This window comes from Chlamydomonas reinhardtii, chromosome 9, assembly GCF_000002595.2.
Source record: "Chlamydomonas reinhardtii strain CC-503 cw92 mt+ chromosome 9, whole genome shotgun sequence".
NCBI classification, from domain to species: Eukaryota; Viridiplantae; Chlorophyta; class Chlorophyceae; order Chlamydomonadales; family Chlamydomonadaceae; genus Chlamydomonas; species Chlamydomonas reinhardtii.
Window position 1 is genome coordinate 4,099,543 of NC_057012.1, and position 18,851 is coordinate 4,118,393.

General features: G+C 67.1%; 2 protein-coding genes across 2 annotated transcripts in view; one reads left to right on the forward strand and one right to left on the reverse strand.

Annotated features, from left to right (window-relative positions):
* CHLRE_09g393617v5 (uncharacterized protein) overlaps positions 1–9,925 on the forward strand; it is an 11,032-nt gene extending 1,107 nt beyond the window's left edge. The window contains exons 2-5 of the mRNA XM_043065683.1: positions 1–7,445; positions 7,872–8,030; positions 8,142–8,246; positions 8,394–9,925. The exon at positions 1–7,445 is cut by the window's left edge and continues 844 nt beyond it. Of these exons, the coding sequence (XP_042921211.1) occupies positions 1–7,445; positions 7,872–8,030; positions 8,142–8,246; positions 8,394–9,065 (8,381 nt within the window). The 3' untranslated portion in view covers positions 9,066–9,925. The remainder of the gene's footprint in view (positions 7,446–7,871; positions 8,031–8,141; positions 8,247–8,393) is intronic.
* A 67-nt stretch (positions 9,926–9,992) lies between these two features.
* On the reverse strand, positions 9,993–18,413 carry CHLRE_09g393654v5 (uncharacterized protein). The gene is made up of 6 exons (XM_043065685.1): positions 17,700–18,413; positions 16,997–17,193; positions 15,262–16,942; positions 15,010–15,042; positions 14,622–14,717; positions 9,993–14,275 (listed from the first exon to the last, which is right to left on the reverse strand). Exons 3-6 carry the CDS (start codon positions 16,849–16,851, stop codon positions 11,183–11,185), a joined length of 4,812 nt encoding a protein of 1,603 aa, XP_042921212.1. The 5' UTR covers positions 16,852–16,942; positions 16,997–17,193; positions 17,700–18,413; the 3' UTR covers positions 9,993–11,182.
* Positions 18,414–18,851: the final 438 nt, after the last annotated feature.

Sequence of the window (18,851 nt, forward strand, 5' to 3'; positions counted from 1 at the left end):
CAGGAAGCGGAATTACAGGGCCTCCGCCTTCAGCGGCAGCGGCAGGGGGATCCCAGGAGGTGCCTGACGGAGGCGCGCCGCCAAGCAGCCCGCAGGCACAGATCACGTGCGCCAGCTGCGGCGCACCTTACGTGCGCCGTCCTGGGGCGCCCTGCGGCTTCTTCGCGCGTGGCACCCGCGCCTACGCCTGCCACAGCTGCTGCCGACGCAACGTCGCGTCCCACGGCTTCTACGGCCCGCCCGGGACGCGGAGCCTGCAGGAAGCCGGCGGCCGCGAGTGCGCCGAGTGTGGCACTGTGGAATCAACGCAGTGGTTTCCTCACCCCGTCCATGACGGCGACTACTGCTGCTGCAGCTGTTGGTGGAAGCTGAGGCGTGGGGCGGCCAAACGGGCCCGATGCGCCGGACAGCAGGACGAAGACGACAACAGCATCAACCTGCACGCAGCTGCACACGGCGGCAACACCGCCTCGCCGGCCGCCGCTGCCGTTCCTGCCGCCCTTCCGGCCGCCCTCTCTGCCACGGCGACGGACAGAGCCGCAAGCGCCGCAGATGCGCCGGTCCTGTTAAATACCGGTATGGAGCACACGCCTCGTGCCAGCGCAGACGCCAGTGGCAGTGCCGCTTTCCCGGCTTTGGCCGCAGGCGCGCTGGCTGCTGCCGCAGGTGCGGCGGCGGCGGCGGTGCCGCAACAGGCAGCGGAAGCAAGCGCGCAGGGGCAGGCGGCGGCCGCCGCGCCGCCAAGCAGCCCACAGGCACAGATCCTGTGCGCCACATGCGGCGCACCTTATTTGCGCCGCCCGAGGACCCCGAGCGGCTTCTTTGCGCGTGGCACCCGCACCTTCACCTGTCACGGCTGCTGCCTACGCAACATCACGTCCCACGGCTTCTACGGCCCGACCGGGACCCGGAGCATGGAGGAGGCAGGGGGGCGGGAGTGCGCCGAGTGCGGCACGGAGAAAACGCATCAGTGGTACCTTCACCCCACCTGTGACGGCGCGTACTTCTGCGAGACTTGCCGCTTAAGGCTGATGAATCGGGCATGCAAGCGAGCTCGCTGCGCCCGGGAGCAGGAGAAGGAAGGCGACACCAACAGCCAGCGCACAGCTGCACACGGACACAACGCCGGCTCGCCTGCCGCCGTCGCCACCCTTCCTTCCGCCCTTCCTGTCGCGGCGACGGCGCCGAGAGCTCTGCCCGCGCACGCCACAGATGTGGCTGTCCTGTCGAGTCCAGGCGCGGCGCCTGCCGCCTGTGATGTTGCACCAGTTGCCGCTACAGATGCTGCAACGGATGCAGACTCCACAGGTGCTGGTACCGTGGCAACAGACGCGGCAGCAGCAGCAGCTGCGACAGCGGCGGCGGCTGCAGCTGTGGGCTTAGAGCCGGCGGCAGCGGCTGCTGCGGCTGCGGCCGGTGGAGCGGCGGGCGAGACGCGGCACCGCGCCGCGTGTGCAGCGGCGCCGCCGGCTCGCACTGCCGCCACACGCGCACGTGACCGGATCGCCAAGCAGCTGCAGCAAACGCGGCCGTCAACAGCATCGCGTGCAGCAGCGGCGCCAGCGCCAGCGCCAGCGCCTGCCGCGTCGGGTGCAGGACGTGCAGCAGCACCGCCACCAGCACCAGCAACACCACTAGCTCCAGCACCAATGGGATGCGCACTTGCAGGACCTGCGCCGTCAGCGGCAGCGGCAGCAGCAGCGGCAGCGGCAGTGGCAGGAGGATTGCAGGAGGCGGCGGACGGAGGTGCATCCCTCAGCCCGCAGGCACAGTTTATGTGCGCCACATGCGGCAACCGCTATGTGCGTAAACCCGGCGCCGCCTGCGGCTTCTTTGCCCACGGTACCCGCACCTTCACCTGCGACAACTGCTGCAAACGCAACCTCGCGTCCCACGGCTTCTACGGCCCCCCCGGGACCCGGAGCCTGCAGGAGGCGGGCGGGCGGCAGTGCGCCGAGTGCGGCACGGAGACAACGCCCAAGTGGCGCCTACACCGCACCCGTGACGGCGCGTACTGCTGCAACGCGTGCGCCAAAAGGCTGATGTATCGGGCGGCCAAACGGGCCCGATGCGCCCGGGAGCAGGAGGAGGAAGGCGACACCAACAGCCAGCGCGCAGTTGCGCACGGAGGCAACACCGGCTTGCCCGCCGCCGCCGCCACCCTTCCTGCCGACCTTCCTGTTGCGGCGACGGCGAAGAGAGCTCTGCCCGCGAACGCCATAGATGTCTTGTTGGGCCCAGGCGCGGTGCCCGCCACCTGTGATGCTGCACCAGTTGCTGCTATAGATGCAGACTCCACACATGCTGGTACCGTGGCGGCAGAAGCAGCAGCAGCTGCGGGGGCGGGGGCAGCTGCAGCTGTGGGCCTAGAGTCGGCGGCAGCGGCGGCTGCGGCTGTGGCTGCTGGAACGGCGGGCGAGACGCGGGACCGCGCCGCATGTGCAGCGGCGTCGTCGGCTCGCACTGCCGCCACATGCTCACGTGACCGGATCGCCAAACAGCAGCTGCAACAAATGCAATCGACAGTGGCGGCGCCGGCGCCGATGCCTGCCGCGTCGGGCGCAGGACGTGCAGCAGCACCCGCAACAGCAGGAGGCGCGACTGCAGGATCTGCGTCTTCAGCTTCAGCAGCAGCGGCAACGGAAGGAGAGGATTTCAGAGGCGCGGCGGACAGAGGTGCATTCCACACTTCGCAGGCGCAAATCACGTGCGCCACATGCGGGGCACCTTATTTGCGCCGCCCGGGGACCTCGAGCGGCTTCTTCGCCCGTGGCACCGGCGCCTTCACCTGCCACGGCTGCTGCCTACGCAACATCGGGTCGCACGGCTTCTACGGCCCGCCCGGGACGCGGAGCATGGAGGAGGCGGGCGGGCGGGAGTGCGCCGAGTGCGGCATGGTGGGGCCAACGCGGTGGCGCATTCACCCCACCCGTGACGGCGCGTACTGCTGTAGTGTGTGCGAGAAAAGGCTGAGGTCTTGGGCGGCCAAGCAAGCTCGCTGCGCCCAGGAACAGGAGGAGCAAGGTGACACCAACAGCCAGCGCGCAGCTGCGCATGGAGGCAACACCGGCTCACCAGCCGCCGCCACCGCCCTTCCTGTCGCGGCGACGGCGAAGAGAGCTCTGCCTGCAAGAGCCGCAGATGCGGCTGTGCCTCTGAGCCCAGGCGTGATGCCTGCCGCCTGCGATGCTGCACCAGCTGCTACACCAGCTAATGCACCAGCTATTGCACCAGCTGCTGATCCCACAGGCGCTGGTACTATGGGGACAGACACAGCAGCACCAGCAGCTGCGGCGGCGGCGGCTGCAGCTGTGGGCCTAGAGCCGGCGGCAGCTGCGGCTGCGGCTGTGGCTGCTGGAACGGCGGGCGAGACGCGGGACCGCGCCACGTGTGCAGCGGCGCCGCCGGCTCGCACTGCCGCCACATGCGCACGTGACCGGATCGCCAAGCAGCTGCAGCAAACGTGGCCGTCAACAGCATCGCGTGCAGCAGCGACGCTGGCGCCGGCGCCTGCCGCGTCGGGCGCAGGACGTGCAGCGGCGCCGTCACCGGCAGCCGCAACAGCAGGAGGCGCGACTGCAGGACCTGCGCCTTCAGCTGCAGCAACAGCGGCAGTGGCAGGGGGATTGCAGGAGGCGGCGGACGGAGGTGCATCCCACAGCGTGCAGGCACAATTCATGTGCGACACATGCGGCGCACCTTACGTGCGCCGCCCGAGGACCGCGAGCGGTTTCTTCGCGCGTGGCACCCGCACCTTCACCTGCGACAACTGCTGCAAACGCAACCTCGCGTCCCACGGCTTCTACGGCCCCCCCGGGACCCGGAGCCTGCAGGAGGCGGGCGGGCGGCAGTGCGCCGAGTGTGGCACGGAGAAAGCGCAACAGTGGCGCCTTCACCGCACCTATGACGGCGCGTACGTGTGCAATGCATGCCGCGTAAGGCTGATGAATCAGGCGGCCAAGCGGCCTCGCTGCGCCCAGGAACAGGAGGAGGAAGGCGACACCAGCAGCCAGCGCACAGCTGCGCATGGAGGCAACACCGGCTCGCCCGCCGCCGCCGCCACCCTTCCTGCCGCCCTTCCTGTCGCGGCGACGGCGAAGAGAGCTCTGCCTACAAGCAGCGCGGATGCGCCTCCCCTGTCAAGCACCGGTATGCAGCACACGCCGGGTACCGGCGCCAATGCAGTTGGCAAAGCCCCTTTCTTGGCTGTGGCCGCAGGCGCGCTGGCTGCGGCCGCAGGTGCGGCGGTGCCGCAACAGGCTGCGGCGGCGGCTGCGGTGCCGCAACAGGCAGCGGCAGCAAGCGCGCAGGGGCAGGCGGTCGGCGCGCCGCCAAGCAGCCCACAGGCACAGATCACGTGCGCCAGCTGCGGCGCACCTCATGTGCGCCGTCCTGGGGTGCCCTGCGGTTTCTTCGAGCGCGGCACCCGCACCTTCACCTGTCACGGCTGCTCCTTGAAAAACTATTACTGTCACGGCTTCTATGGGCCCCCCGGGACTCGGAACCTACAGGAGGCGGGCGGCCGGGAGTGCGCGGACTGCGGCACAAAGCGAACGCCCAAGTGGCGCGCTCATTTCTCTCGCGTGGGCGTCTACGCCTGCGCTGCTTGCTACAACAGGCTATGCTCTTGGCGAGAGCAGTGCGACAACCAGCCGGCCGCTGCAAAAGGCAGGGATGCGCGGGCTCATGCTGATGCTGCTGGTGCTGAAGCAGCAGCGGCGGCGGCTGAGCCCGCAGCGACCGCGGCAACGGCAACGGCTTTCCCGGATCGTGCGCTGTACGAAGGCAACCCGACAGACCGCCGAGCAGCTGAGCGCGCGGCAGGTACCGGCAGGAGCCTGGGCAGGAGCCTGGGCAGGAGCGCCGGCGGCAGTCCGGGCGCCGCCACCGCTGCAGATGCAGTGAGTGCGGGCTCGCGCGCGGTGCCGACGACGAGCAGCGGCGCTGCGCTGTGCGGTGCGCCGCGGCCGCGCACCGCAGCGCTGCATGCGCGCGAGCGCATCCAGAAGCAACAGGAGCCGCAGGCGCAGTTGCGCAGACCGCCGGCACAGCACGCCCTGCCCATCCCTTCGACGGCGCAGGCTGCGGGCGCAGGTGCCACTGCCGAAGCAGGGCCGCAAGGGGGTGCGGTGTCGGCAGCTTCGCCCGCTGCTGCCGTTGCCAGCGTCACAGCCGCTGCTATCGTTGCTCATGCATCTGGTGGCTGTGGTGGCTCTGGTGGGGCTGCAACGGTGGAGGCAGAGCCCGTGGCCATGTGCGGCGCATGCGAGGACCCGCTGCCAGTTGCGGCAGGTGCCATCAACGGCGCTGCAACTGTCGCTGCTGCCGCTGCCGCTGCCTCTGCCTCTGCCGCTACAGCCATTGGTGCTCCTGGCGGTGGTGCTGGCGGCACTGCCGGTGAGGTGGCGTCGAGCGGCATGCAGCATGATGGAGATGATCTGGGCGGGCCGCAGGAGCACGACCGACACGCGGTGCAGGCGGCGCGCCGGTCGCCCGCCGCCGCCGCCGCCGCCGCCGCCACCGTGGCCGCTGCTACTGCAATGAATCCGCCGGACAGCGCTCCTGCTCCGGGCAGCGACAGTGCCGGCGGCGCCGCCGCCATCGCTGGGGCGGACGGCGGCCGCAGCTGTCATCTTGGCGGTGCTGGAGCCGCCAACCGCGGTGAGGGCGAGGCACTGCAGCAGCAGCAGCAGCAGCAGCTGGCGGCGCAGCGCCAAGGACAGGACTGGAAGGCGCCGCGCCTCGCACCCACTACGGCCACTCCTGCTGATGCGGCTGCGGCGACTGCGCCGGCGGTAGCAGGCGGGCAGGAGCAGGCGGCTGGGGCTGGGGCTGGGTTTGCGGTTGAGGGGCACATGGCGGAGACCGCGGCGCCAGATTGCGGATGTCTGTACTGTCTCGAGTCCCTGGACGCCGTGAGCGATGCCGTCGCGGCGGCGGCGGCGGCTGAGACACCAGCCGCAGCGCCGTGGGCAGCAGACCTACTGGCGGCGGCACCGGCTTCGGATCCAGTTGCCGCTGTTGCTGCTGCAGCCACCGCTACGGCTGCAGCCATTGCACCGGCTCCAACCACCGCTCCTGCTCCTGCTCTTGCTTCAATGCCAGCCACTGCTGCCGCTGCGGCTGCCGTGTCGGCGCTTCACACCACGCCGCTGATCACGGGCACGCCGCCGCAGCAGCAGCAACAGCAACAGCAACAACAGCAACAACAGCAACAACAGCAACAACAGCAACAGCAGCAGCAACAGCAGCAGCAGGAGGAGCACCAGCTGGAAGTAGTGCCTCCAGCTGTACCGCCGACGACGGGGGCATGCGGTTCATCAGCCGGAAGCCGGGCGCCAGGCCACGGTCACGACACCACCGCCGGCGGCGGTATGCTGCCGCCAGGGTCTCCGCCACCGCCGCAGTCGCACGGGCTGGTAGCAGGTTGCCCCAGCGCCGCGCAGACCGCAGGTCGGGTCCGGACCCGGGCGCAGGCGCAGGCGCAAGCTCCAGCCGCAGCGCTGGCGTCGGTGGCGGAGCGAGGGAAGCGGGTGACCGCGCCGGGAAAAGCCACAACACAGGCGCTGCCAGTTGAGCATGCTGCAGGGGAGGAGCCTTTCGGCCCTGCCCTGAAGCGCCGCCGGCTGAGTGGCGGCGCGGCCGGCGCCAGGCAGGGCCTTGCCGACGCCGCCGCTGCTGTGTCAGAGAGCGCAGCAACCGGCGGCAGGGGCGCTGCAGGGCAGAAAGCAGCGATGCAGCATCCGCTTGCACAGGTGACAGCGGCAGCGGCTGCGGACGCGGGTGCCGCGCCCTTTCCTGCGCCGGCAGCCTTGGCACCGGTGCAGAGAGGCGAGGCCGCAGGCCAGGCCGTGAGGGCGGGTGCAGCCGCTGCTGCAGCTGCAACAGTTGCCAAAGCCACGGCCGCTACGGGCGTCCCAGCTGTGCGGGCGGCTGGCGCTCGAATGGGTGGCGCCGCCGCCAACACCAGCATCAATGGCGGCGCCCACGCTCCGGCCCACCCAAGCGCTGCCGGCATCACGCCTGCTGCTGGCATCACCACCACCCAGCCGCAGGCGCGCCGCGCGGTTGGGGCAGCCACTGCTGCAGCCGCCGCAGTGGTTAGCACGGCGCCGGCAGCTGCTGTGTGTGTTGCGGCGCGGGCTGTTGCAGCTCGGGCGGCGGCAGGAGCAGGCGCAGGGGCCAGAACAGGGGCAACAGCGGGTGGGCCTCGGCCTGGTGGCACGAATGGCGACGCGGTGGAGGGCAGCCCGTTGGAGGCTGGCCGCTGGGCTGGCCGCTGCCCTGGCGGAGGTGTGTCACCTACGGGCAGCCGCGGAGGGCAGGAGGAACAGCAGCAGCAGGAGCGGGAGAAGCAGCAGCAGCAGGAGCAGGAGATAGAGCTGCAGCAGAGCTTCATTGACGGTCCTGGGCTGTTGGATGCCTGTGTGCTGGTTGCCGCGGAGGTGAGCGCGAGAGCTGCTGGGCTGCTACAGCGGCAGGAGGCGCAAGGGCAGCAGGGCAGCTACTGCGGGGACAGCAGGGGCAAGGGCAGCAGGGCACGGGCAGCAGGGGCAGGGGCAGCAGGGGCAGGGGCAGGGGCAGCAGGGGCAGGGGCACGGGCAGCAGGAGCAGGGGCACGGGCAGCAGGGACAGGAGCAGGGGCACGGGCAGCAGGGGCAGGGCAGCGCCTGATCTTGCTTTATGGTTTAGGTACAGGCGTGGAAACGCTTATGTCCAGCACATGCTTCATTCACGGTGTGCCTGACGTCTGGCCGTTCTCACTTGGGACTCACGTTCACAGCAAGCTCCGCATTCCGTAATCTCAACGGCTCAAATCAGAGTACGGCCCCTCTCACCGGCCTTGACTGCGGTGTGTGATGCGCGCGCAGGCGATACGTACGATGGTAGCGGAATCACAGCGCACGCGCGCGGCAGGGCTCCTCGCGCCTTTTGCGGCGCGGTGGCATCCGCCTTGCCCGCCGCTACCCAACCCGCCGCCGCCGTACCTTGGAGACCAGGTGGCCTCACGCATGTCTACATGGGTGCAGGTGGGTGAAAGCCTGTAAGGAACCTTGCCCAGCCGTGCTTGCAAAGTGCGTGGGTACATATGATTTCTCACAAGCGGTGCCCTTGAACTGCGCATCTGATTCCGTTGGCAGGAGCACGTGTGCCGGCGGCCGCTGGCGCTGATGCTGGGGCCGGCCGCGGAGGCGCTGGGTTTGGACAAGGAGGAGCCGCCACCGGGGCTGACGCCGGAGGAACAGGTGTGTGCGTGTGTGTTTGCGTGTATGTACAGACTGCCAGGGCTCCCTCCGCCACACCGGTCAGGCGACATCCAGGGCCCAAGCTGTGCACTGCTGGCCCGTGTCCTGCCGTGTCCTGACGCCATTTGCCGCACTGGGCTCATGCAGGCCGGCTGGAAGCGCTCCCACGCCCGCGTCTGCGCGGCCTTCCTGCGTGTGGCGCACGCGGCAATGTGTCCTATGGCAGCGGAACAACACGGTGCGCCACCCACCGCTGACAGCCCAGCGGGAGGCGACCCGCCCGCGGCGGCTGTGAAAGACTTCCGCGTGCAAACGGCCGCCGTGAGCGGGGCACTCGCGGAATACCTGGCCGACTGGCTGGTGCCGACCGCGCCGACGCCGCTGCCGCCGACGCCGGCACCGCCGCCAGAGCGGGACGCAGTACAGCAGGCGCCTCCGCCAACGGCAGTCGCCGCAGCGCTGCCGGCCGCGGCGGCCGTGACGCGGACGAGCACACCGTGTCCTGCATCTGGACCAGCGGCCGGCGCTTGCGGCGCGCCTGTGGCGTTAGGGAGCGGCAGCAGCGGCGGCAACAGCGGCAGTGGCAGCAGCAGCAGCCGCGGCGGGTGCAATCAGGGGCGCGCAGCGGCGCCTCTGGCTGCGGCAGCTACAGCTCCAGCGCCAGCGGATGCGTCTGCGGGTTCCACGACTCGGGCCAGGGAAGAGTGCAGGTCGGCTCTGGCAGCGGCGCTACAGCCGCTGCTGCTGCGGCCGGTGTGCGAGGGGCTGCGGGCGGCGCTGGCGCGGGGTGCGGCGGGGCGCATGCAACGCGGCAGCTGAGTCAGGGACCTGGTAACCTAAGCAGGTTTGTAGGCCCTTATCATGTCTCAGCGCGAGCTCCAATACACCGTCCTGAGCGGTCGTCTGTCCTAGGCGCAAACTCAACATATTGCTTCGGCGTGTGGAGACGCGGCGTTGGCGAGAGCCACGGATGGCCACATGGGGGTATGTCGCACCCGTGGAGGCCACTGTAGGCCTGAAGTTTTGTAGACAACAAGGCAGCGCACCGGTGACCTGGGCGTGCATGTGCCGTGACGGTGGTGTGCGGCTGTAGCTAGTGGTTCACTTCGGTGGGAAGGAGGTGGTTTTCCGTGTGTCTAGGTAGCGGTCCGCGGTAGGGCTGGCAGGGCATGCGTAGCGGCATGACAAGTAGTGCGGCTGTTGACAACTGTGCTGCGTCTGGCTACGGTTGGCTCTGCTGTGGCATCGCGACTGCTAGATAGGCACCTGGTTTGGCTATGTGCCTGTGGAAACCGACCCCGGCTATGTCCGGGCGATGAGGTTGTTCGGCCCCAGACTGTGGAGGGGCTCAGCCCCTTTCCCGTGACCGGGGAACACTTGTCGTTCCGTACGCAGTCCCGGAAGAGGAGTGTCCCATGAGCCACAATCAACGTATCTGGTAGCTCTGATGGTGGTTCGTGATGTGAGGAGTGAGGACTCCCAGGTTTCATCGGTGACACAGGGCTCAGCAGACGCATAGGTGCGGCCTGTTGGGATCGAATGCCCAGTCCAGAAAGTAATACATGTGTTGCTGGAGGTTCCAGGAGTGTCAGGATTGCGCTGCTCTGTCCCGCTGCCAAGCACAAGCACAGCCAGCAACAATAAACAGCAGGGATTCAGTAGTCCTCACCGAACGCTAACGTATGCCACTCGCTTTGTGCGCGAGTACTGGGTTCAGCACTATTGGCATCCCGGGACAAGAGAAGATATGGTTTCCCCTTGCAAGGGCAAAGCGGGCTCAGCCCACGCCACGTCTCTAGTCAGAGGCCGCAAGCCTCTACCTCATCTCCCGGCCATAACCGGGGCCGGTTCGTACAGGCACGGCTGCCATGCATCCAGCCACGTCCCGCTGTCAAGCACAAGCACAGCCAGCAATCAACCAAACAGCAGGAATTCTCCTAGCATGCATGCCAAGCCCCGGGCACTTGATCTTGAATCATGCGTTGAGCAGGGACCCCAGCATGTGGGCCGGTGCCATGGTAACCACAGCCTAGGGCGGTGCAGAGCCAGACATTACAGCCTGACCTGTCACCAGGACGCGCGAAGCACTGTTGCCCAAGATGTACCAGCACCACCCATGAGATGCCGCTGTGAAGCAGCAGCAGTCGTACTGTACCCTTGCGCGTGTGCCAGTTCTGCCCGTGCCTCCTCGTGGCATCATTGTTTTCTCCTCCCCCCCACGATGCCTGCGCATGCCCCACCACCGCACACCGATCGTCAGGCTTGCTCTCGATTTGCCCGCCCCCACAACACACAAACACAATCACTCACATGCACACACATAAATCCCACAGACACACGCCTGTACTCGAGCAGTGGCCCAATGGGTGGCCCGGCCGTGAGTCGGTCCGCTAGGGGCAGCTGTGTGAAGTAGGGGGCGGTGTACACCCAGCGAACCACTGTTGTACCACAACCACCCATGAGATGCAGCGGCAGTCGCACTGTACCCTTGCGCAAGCCCTTGCGCGTGTGCCAGTCGTGCCCGTTGGGGTTTCATCAACAAGCCGCACTGTGCCAGCCATCAAAGTGATGCGCATGTGCTGAAAATTATATTAGACTATGTTTTGCAACTAAGGTAAGCATGCTTGGATGCGGCACCCAGCTAGTCAAACAGTGCACTTCACCGCCGGTCGGCTGTGCCATATCAGGCCCCATTCCTTCGTACTGTCCACGTTCATTCCTAACCACTTCCTTTACTGTAGGCTTCAACGCCAATGAGCAAGCCCGTGGACCGCCCGACCCCACCTCAAGACGTTATAGAGCACCTCGACTGCCCAAATAACAAACAGAACACGTACTTCTTAAAGCTGTCACACGATGCCTGACGGTATGGTCATATATGTGCTTTTCCGTTAGGTACTTGAGCAAGATTCACAGCGCAACTCTGCAGCGCTAGCTTATAAGTCAAAAGGAAGGCCCCAGCCATGACTCGCTCCTCCTTCTCCACCCTCTCTTCCACCGCCGCCGCCACCGCCCCCACCCCGAGGCTGCTGCACCTGCAGATGCTGTTGCTGTTGATGCAGCTCACGAAGCTGCCTTTGCAGTAGCTGCTGTTGCAGATACGGGTCCCCACCCAGACCGCCAAACGCCACGTCAGCGTGTACCCGCCGCTCCCTCTCTTGAAGAGCTTGAAGCAAGAGTGAACCCTGGTGGCCGCCGGTCTCACCTTGCGCGATGAACCCGCGGCCAATGTTTCCGCCTGCAGCTGCACCCGCAAGCCCCGGAAGCAATGCCAGGTCTCCCGCACCGCCACCTGTAAAGCCGCCGCTTAGCTGGCGGCCTTGCAGCGGGCGGGACAGCAGCTGCAGCTGGTGGTTGTGGTTGTGGTTGCGGTGCTGTTGCTGAGAGGTGCCCACAGAGTTATACGTGGGTGGCTCTGCCAGGTTCAGCCCCGCACTGCCTGCCATGCCCAGGACTGATGAGTGGGCTTGCTGCGGCGGCGTCCGGCCACGCGCGCTGTCTTGTGACAGCGCCAGCATAGGCTCTAACCCGGCAGGTCCCAGTGATAGCTCAGGGTTGCCGAGGCTCAGCTGATGCATAAGCGAGCGCTGTGACAAGTGCAGCGCGCCCTGCTGCAAACCGCCCCGACCGCCAAGCTCACCACCGAAGAAACCTAGCTGACGCTGGTGCTGCTGCCGGTGGTGCAGCTGCTGGTGCTGCTGCTGGTGCTGCTGCTGGTGCTGCTGCTGGTGCTGCTGCTGTTGGTGCATTTGCTGAGCAAAGCCGGTGGGGCCCTGCTGCTGCTGCCGTTGCTGCAGCTGCTGCAATCGCCAATCGCCAGTGTCTACCCCTGCCCCGGCGAGGGCGGACTGCAGCCCAAGCCTCTGCTGCAGCAGCTGTCGCTGAAGGCCGTCGTTGGCCAGCCAGTTAGGGCTGAGAGGCGCGGCCCCACCGCCACATCCAGCATCGCCGCCGCCTGCGCCTCCACCGCTGCCACCAGCACCCGCAGCAAGGGATGCACTTCCCCCAGCGAATGCAGCCGCATGGGCCGGACGGTTGGATGCCATCATGCTCGGGCGCAGCACTACCAGGGGCTCTGTTGACCGCTCAGACGCCGGCACGGTAGCCATGGCAGCTCTTTCAGGCGCGTGCTGTCGCTGTTGTTGATGGTGGTGGGCCTGGCCGGCAGGAGCCTGCCGCAGCTGATCGCCCGCCGGTCCAGAGACGGCGGTGATGGTTAAGGGCGACGCCACTGGCAGCCGGCCACCACCACCACCAGAGCCGCCGCCGCCGCCCTGCTGCTGCCGCAGCTCCGCGAGCAGCTCCTCCGCTGCCGCCGACTGTTGACGCCCGTGCATTAGCCTCACGTTCAGCGGCAGAGCCCCGGCGGCGCCGCCGGCGCCCAGGAAAACGCCGCCTCCGCCCCCGCCTCCACATGCGAACGGCGCAAGCTGACGTGGCGCCGCGCCGGGCCCAAAGCCTGCATCCGCCGCTCCCACTGCCGCAGCCGACGCAGCGCTGCTACCGCCAGCACCACCAGCAGCACCACCAGCACTTACACCGGCACCTGAGCTCGCAGGCGGCCACTCGGAAGGGCGGTCAAGCGCCAAACCCAGAAACGCCACACTGCCACTGCGATGGAGCTGCGGCTGCTGCTGCTGCTGCTGCGGCGGCGGCGCGTCCGCCGGCGCCGCGCCCTGGCTTGGCAGCCCATGACTCAAGCTGCGAGACATGCGTCTATTGAAACTGCCAGCTGCTGCTTCTGCTGCGGGCATGGGGCCGCCGGGCAGCGGGGGCGGGCTTGCGCCAAGCGCCAGCATCCCACCGTGGGGCGCAGCAGGCCCCGCGGCACCACCACCACCACCACGCGCACGTGCAGCGGCGCGGTTTGGCTCCAGGGTGCTGCCGAGGGCGCCACTGGCGCCACCGTCGCCACCACCACCGCCGCCACCGCCGCCCTCTCCTGCCGCTGCAGACCCGATGCTCCGAGCCGTTGCGAGCCGGCCGCTTGCGGCTGCGCTTACGCCGCCTGCTGCTGCTGTGCCGCCGGTGCCGACCCCCGGTCCCGTCGCCGCCTCGCCGCCGACTGGCGGTTTACCGATCATCATGAACATCGCGGCCCGAGCCTCGAAGGAGTCACCGAGGTGCTGCAGCTGCGGGTGCCGCTGCTGTGGGCGCTGCGGGTGCTGTGGGTGATGTTGATTTGTGTGTTGTTGTTGCTGCTGCTCCTGCGGCGGCATCACGGCGGTGGTGGCGGCGGCAAGGGGCTCTGCGGTTCCAGCCTCCTGCTTGACCCGGACCGGTGACGGCGGAGGCTGCTGGCTGAGGAGCACGGAACGTCCGACTGCACCGCCGGCGGAGGCAGCATCCATACTTCGCCCGCCGTAGCCGCCGCCAGCCAGGTGCTCAGCACGCACATTCGTGGCACTCAACCGCGCAGTCCTGTGGGCCGCAGCAGCAGCGCCCAAGCTCGCGTCATCACCGGCGCTGCTGCGAAGGCGCTCCCAAGCGGCGCCAGGTGCGGCTGCGGCCGCTGCTGCCGTGGCGGCCGCGTCTGCTCGCTCGTCTCCGTGTCCTGCTGCCACGGATGAGCCAGGGCCACCGCCGGCGCGGACGCCCGGGGTACCACCGTCGCGGTGCATGGCGGCGGGGCCATCATCAAGCGCTGCGGTTGGGGCCTTGGCAGTGCTTTGCTGCCGCTGCAGCAGCAGCTGCTGCTGCGGAGCCTGGCTGGAGGGCTGTTGCGACTCCTGAGAGCGCTGCGGCTGCGGCTGCGGCTGCGGAGCCCCGGGCGCCGTCTGCTTGGAGCTGGGGCGGTGTCTGGATGCGGCGCCGGATGGTGCGGCGGCGCTGGTGCGGCCAGCACCTGCGCCGACGACGACGTCACCGTCCCTGCCTGGCTCCGCCTGCTGTGGCTTTGCCTGCTGTGGCTCCGCCTGTGGCTTCGCCTGCTGTGGCTCCGCCTGCTGTGGCTCCGCCGAGCCCTGCTGCTGCTGAGGCTGCCGGCCGCTCGGCTTGGGCACGCGCGTACGCGGCTTTCCGCGCAGCACCTGCGGACCAGCAGCGCAGCGAAGTGTTTGTGCATGGAAGTGTTATGCAGTACACAGTTGCATGATTGGCAGAGCTGGCTTTGCGCCGTTCATCATAATATACGGCAATGTGCGACGCACTATCTAATTGTCAATTGGCGTGGCCCCACCTGCTGCTGGGAGCGAGCGAGGCAGGTGGGTCAATCAGATTCAGCCCCTGCCGTGCGGCTCGCTCTATCCCCCGCATGCAGTTAGTTGTGGCGACTGTACGGTATGTCAGGAGGCGGCGGGCCAGCAGGGCACACCTATGGCCAGACTCAACTTGGTAGTAAGGGGCCACACACACGCTCCCTCTCCATCTCCTCACCGGCAGGCCGTGTCGTTCCAACCAGTTGCCCAGCGCCTCGCCGGTGTCCGCCACTCTGATGCTGCGGTACCACTTGGCCATGACCGAGCCGCCCAGCTGCGCCGCGGGAAAGGGCCAATCAAGGCAACAGCAGTCACAACGACGGGGTTTGTTATCACCACGTGCTTGCAAGCCGCAAATTCAGATGAGGCATTTGGCGCCTCCATCTGTTGCTGACGCATACACGGCTGGATGCTAATGATGCCGGCAGCACAATCAAGCAACGGCACACGCACTACATAAGCAAGACATGCATGTCTTGCGGCCATGCATGTCTTGCATGGCCGCAAGACACAGGCGCTAGCTGGTATGGCCGGCGCGCGCACAAGCTCATGCAGCTCATAATCACCTTCTCAAACTTGGAGCGAGACAGGAAAGATCCCTGCGATTGCAATAGCGCGCGCAATCAGGTGTGAACAGAATCACGCACGCGCGCATACGGTATACAACTGTTGCAGCATGTGCGTGATGTCAGACCACTTGATGGCAACTGGCTACTGAACAAAACAGCAAAGTGCAAGCAGAGACACCAACCCCGCTGCGTGCGTGTGACATTTGTCTGTCTGTCTGCTTACTTGCCGCTGACGTGTGCCGCGCCTACCTGGTGTTCGATACAGTCCCGATTGTCCAAGTACCGATCAAAGTGGAACACACCGAACACTTCGTGCGTCGTGTCCGCGGCGTCGCCCACAAAATCGCTGCCACCGAATCCTCCACTGCTGGTCGTCGCAGCCGCGCAGCCAGCGGCGCCGCCGGAGCTTGTGGCGGCTGCATTGGAGCCGCCGTCGGCCTCTGCGCCGCCGTCACTGACGTCAGAAGTCGCCCCGCCAGCTGCCGCCGCACCGCCGCCGCTGGATGCCGCCGCCTTGGCGTGCTGCTGCAGTCGCTGCTTCCTTTTGACCTTGGACGCTGTGTGCTCCGCAGTGGGCGGACTGCAGCACACACGAAGGGGTGGGTATTTGCCGCCGCCGGCAGCAGGTGGCGGCGGGCCCCCCATGCCGCCGGCGGCCCTGTTCCGGTCCGACCCGCCGGCGCCGCATCCTGTGGTCATGCCACTGCCGGCGGCCGCCACCGTCGCCGCCGGCGAATTGGCCCTGGTGCCCCCTGCTGCTGCGGCACCGCGAGCCGAAGCCGCCGCCACGCCCAGCGTCAGTCGCCCGCCGACGTCTCGCTCGGCGTCCGCAGCACCTGCATGTCCGCCGCCGCCACCGGTGGTAGGCTCTCCTGCCGACATCGCCCTAGCGCCGCCGGCTGCCTCCGTCGCCACCGGTCCATCCATGGGGATGGATCCGCCAGAAAGCACCCCGGCGGGCACCGTTGCCCCAGTACTCGAGGGCCTTTTGCCTGCTGCTGATGTCTCCCCGACGCCGCCGCGCTTCAACCGGGCCCCTAGCGGCGAGCCCGATATGTCCCCGGCGGCGGCGGACCCGTCGGCTGCATGCAGCAGCAAGCCGGCTGCGGCTGCTGCGTCCCGTTTACGATTGCGACCGCCGGCGCCACCGTTGCCTTTGCTGGCCCCCGCTCGTGAGGTACCAGCAGGAGCAGCACCGGGGTCATCGCCGCCGTCGTCGTTGGTTACTGGCGTTCCAGGGGTGGCGCCGCCGCCGCGCCCCCGTCGGTGGCTGCCTCGCTGCCTTGATGATGAGGTGCCTGCAGCACGCGACGGCGGCTGCCGCTTCGGTCCGCGCCGCCGCCGCCCGCCGCCGCCACCGCCCTCCCAGTCCTCCTCCTCCTCTTCCTCCTCTTCCTCGTCATCCTCGCTCTCCTCCGCGCTGCTGTCGGCGGCACTGAGCCCGCTAGCGCTGCTGCCACCCGTGCTGGTTGAGGTGGTCGAGGCGCCCTCGTCGTCGCCGCTGCTGCTCTCGCCCACGGCACCAGGGCCCCGCCGGCGGCGCTTGCGCTGCTTTGTCACTTGCTGCTTTGTGGTGATTGCCGCCTTCACCGCAGCCGCACGCCTGGGAAGCCGGCGCGCAGCAATGCCAAACGTCTCCTCCTCCGCGGCGGCAGCACCATCGGTCTTAGCAGCGGCGGTGGCTTCCGCCTCTGGTGCGTTTGATGTTGCCTGCTCCGCTGCCGCCGCCTGCTTCGCCTGCGGTGGTGCGTCTGCCTCCATGCCTCTGCTGCCGCCGCCGCCGTCATCGTCGGGGCGGCGGCGGCTGCCGCGCCGCCCTGCTGCCCCGCCGTCTTCCATTCTTCCGTCCTATCAACTGCGCCTGCCCCGCGCGCCTTGCCCCACTCCAGCGCCTCTCCGCAGCGTTCCGCTGCTGCCCACGCCGACCAAGCTGTCACCGGATGCGACAGCGGCAGTAATAAAAGCCGAATATGGGATTTCGTACGTTGGTAGGCACAGGCAGAGCCGCCTCGTCATGCTGGGCACCGGCTCGCGAAGCGGCCGTCGATGAGATATCCTTGCGGTTTCCTGTCCTGCTGCTGCTCCTGGTTGCGGAAGGTCCATGCGTTGTGTAACCTTACAGCGGATGTACGCGCCCGCCCGCTACTCGAGCCCATCACTCCTGATCTAACCAGCAAGGCCCTGCAGGGAGCAGGCATCAGGTGCGCGCGCGGTTCAAAGGACTGGTGCAGCAGTTGCTGGTGCGCGCTGATTGCTGCTGGCATACACATGCCCCGTGCAAGTCGCTGGCGAAGATCAGTCCAGCTGTCACGGTGCGTGCGCGCTGCGGAGACACGTACGGCGGCCCTGGTCATATGGCTGGTCTGCCCAGCGTGGCATCGCGGCTTCTGGCAGCGTGCTTAAGACAGGGTCAGATGCTTTCCTACCCCGTGCAAGGCAGGAGCGTTACAGTGCGAGCGAAATCGCGCTGGCAAGCAACGGTAAGCGCAGCGACGGCGGGTAAGCTTGACAAGTGACAACGAGCGCGCATTATCCACACCGCATGTGACTGTGCCACATGATCGCCAAGCCGCAGGCAGAGGCGTGCGTCCAATCCTTTCGCCCGAAGCGGTCACCAGGATGGTTTCACTGCGGCACGCTCAAACTCCCTGCCTGCGCCGTCCTTCCGTTCTAGCCTGCCGACTTACCTCCCTATGCCAAATTATTGCAGCCCGAAGACGCTTGGTGACGGAACCGTGCTGCGCCGCGAGTGCAGTGCGGTCGAACTTGTGAAGGAGCCAAGCAAGGTTATGAACACTTTCAAAACTCTGCAAGTGAATGCGCAATACAGTACTGCTTCCTAGCGCACTATCGTCTGGGTTCTCAGGGAGAAAACGTCTCTGGCAAGCCTTTAGCGCCAACTTTCAATGCGAGAATGTATTATCTAATATATTCATTCCCGTTAAGCTGCAAGCAATAACTTAATGCGTTCTACCCCAGTCAACTGTGTACGTATCACTACCGCTGAGTTGTACATAAACCCGGAAGTGCCACATTCTAATGCCAATGGGGCGCATAGCCGCATACTATGCATCTTGACATGCCGACACATACAAGCAGGCAGGTTTCATTGTACAGCGGGGTTTGGCGGGGTAAGCTTCCTTCGCCCGCCAGACGCACAGGGGCGAAGAAGTGGTTGAAAGCGACTGGGACGTGGTGCCCCCGAAGCAGGGGAAAGAGGGCTGAGCCGGGCGGACCCCGCCGGGCCCGGGCCCTCTCGTCCCCCGGTTTCCCCTGCGACAGCCGAAAGGCCCTGCGGCCGCCATACTGTGCCGACTCTGCTACAGCCACTGGGTCCCCCCCGCCTAGCGACCAGTCCCCCGGTTCCCCCCGAGCAACCGGACGCTCTAAGCCATCTTCCCGACTTACCGGAGAACGCGAAGGTTTACTGCGTAAGGCGACGGAAGCACAAATTGCAGCCAGACCGAGAGGGTCCGTTCTTCTTCGACAGCTACAACCAATCAGGCACGCTGGCGCTAGTGCGAGATGGCGCAGGAGTTCCCTTCACGGTGCCGGTGTCACAACTGCTGGTGGCGAAAGAAAGCGCGGAGACCGTCTAAAAAGGCTCGGCGCGCCACGTGCTGGAGACTCTTTACGCACCTACCAGGCATCCGTGCCTACGGGTCTTTAAACCCCCCCCCTCCCCCCGCAGCAGCTGCTCCGGCGAAACTCTGTCGGGCATGGCGCATTGGGCAAATTAGGTAATGGTCAGCGAGAGGTGGGCGAGTAAGCGGGGCAAGACCGCCCGGCTGACAAATGAGTCGACGCCCGGTCAGCGGAGAAACCCGGCACGCTCACGG

Excerpts from the sequence above, each read along its gene's own strand:
- CHLRE_09g393654v5 (XM_043065685.1), bottom strand. The coding sequence starts at position 16,851 with ATGGAAGACGGCGGGGCAGCAGGGCGGCGCGGCAGCCGCCGCCGCCCC. Across the intron at positions 14,718-15,009 it reads CTCGCTCCAAGTTTGAGAAG|CTGGGCGGCTCGGTCATGGC; the intron begins GTGATTATGAGC and ends CCCGCGGCGCAG. Across the intron at positions 14,276-14,621 it reads TGGAACGACACGGCCTGCCG|GTGCTGCGCGGAAAGCCGCG; the intron begins GTGAGGAGATGG and ends GCTGGTCCGCAG.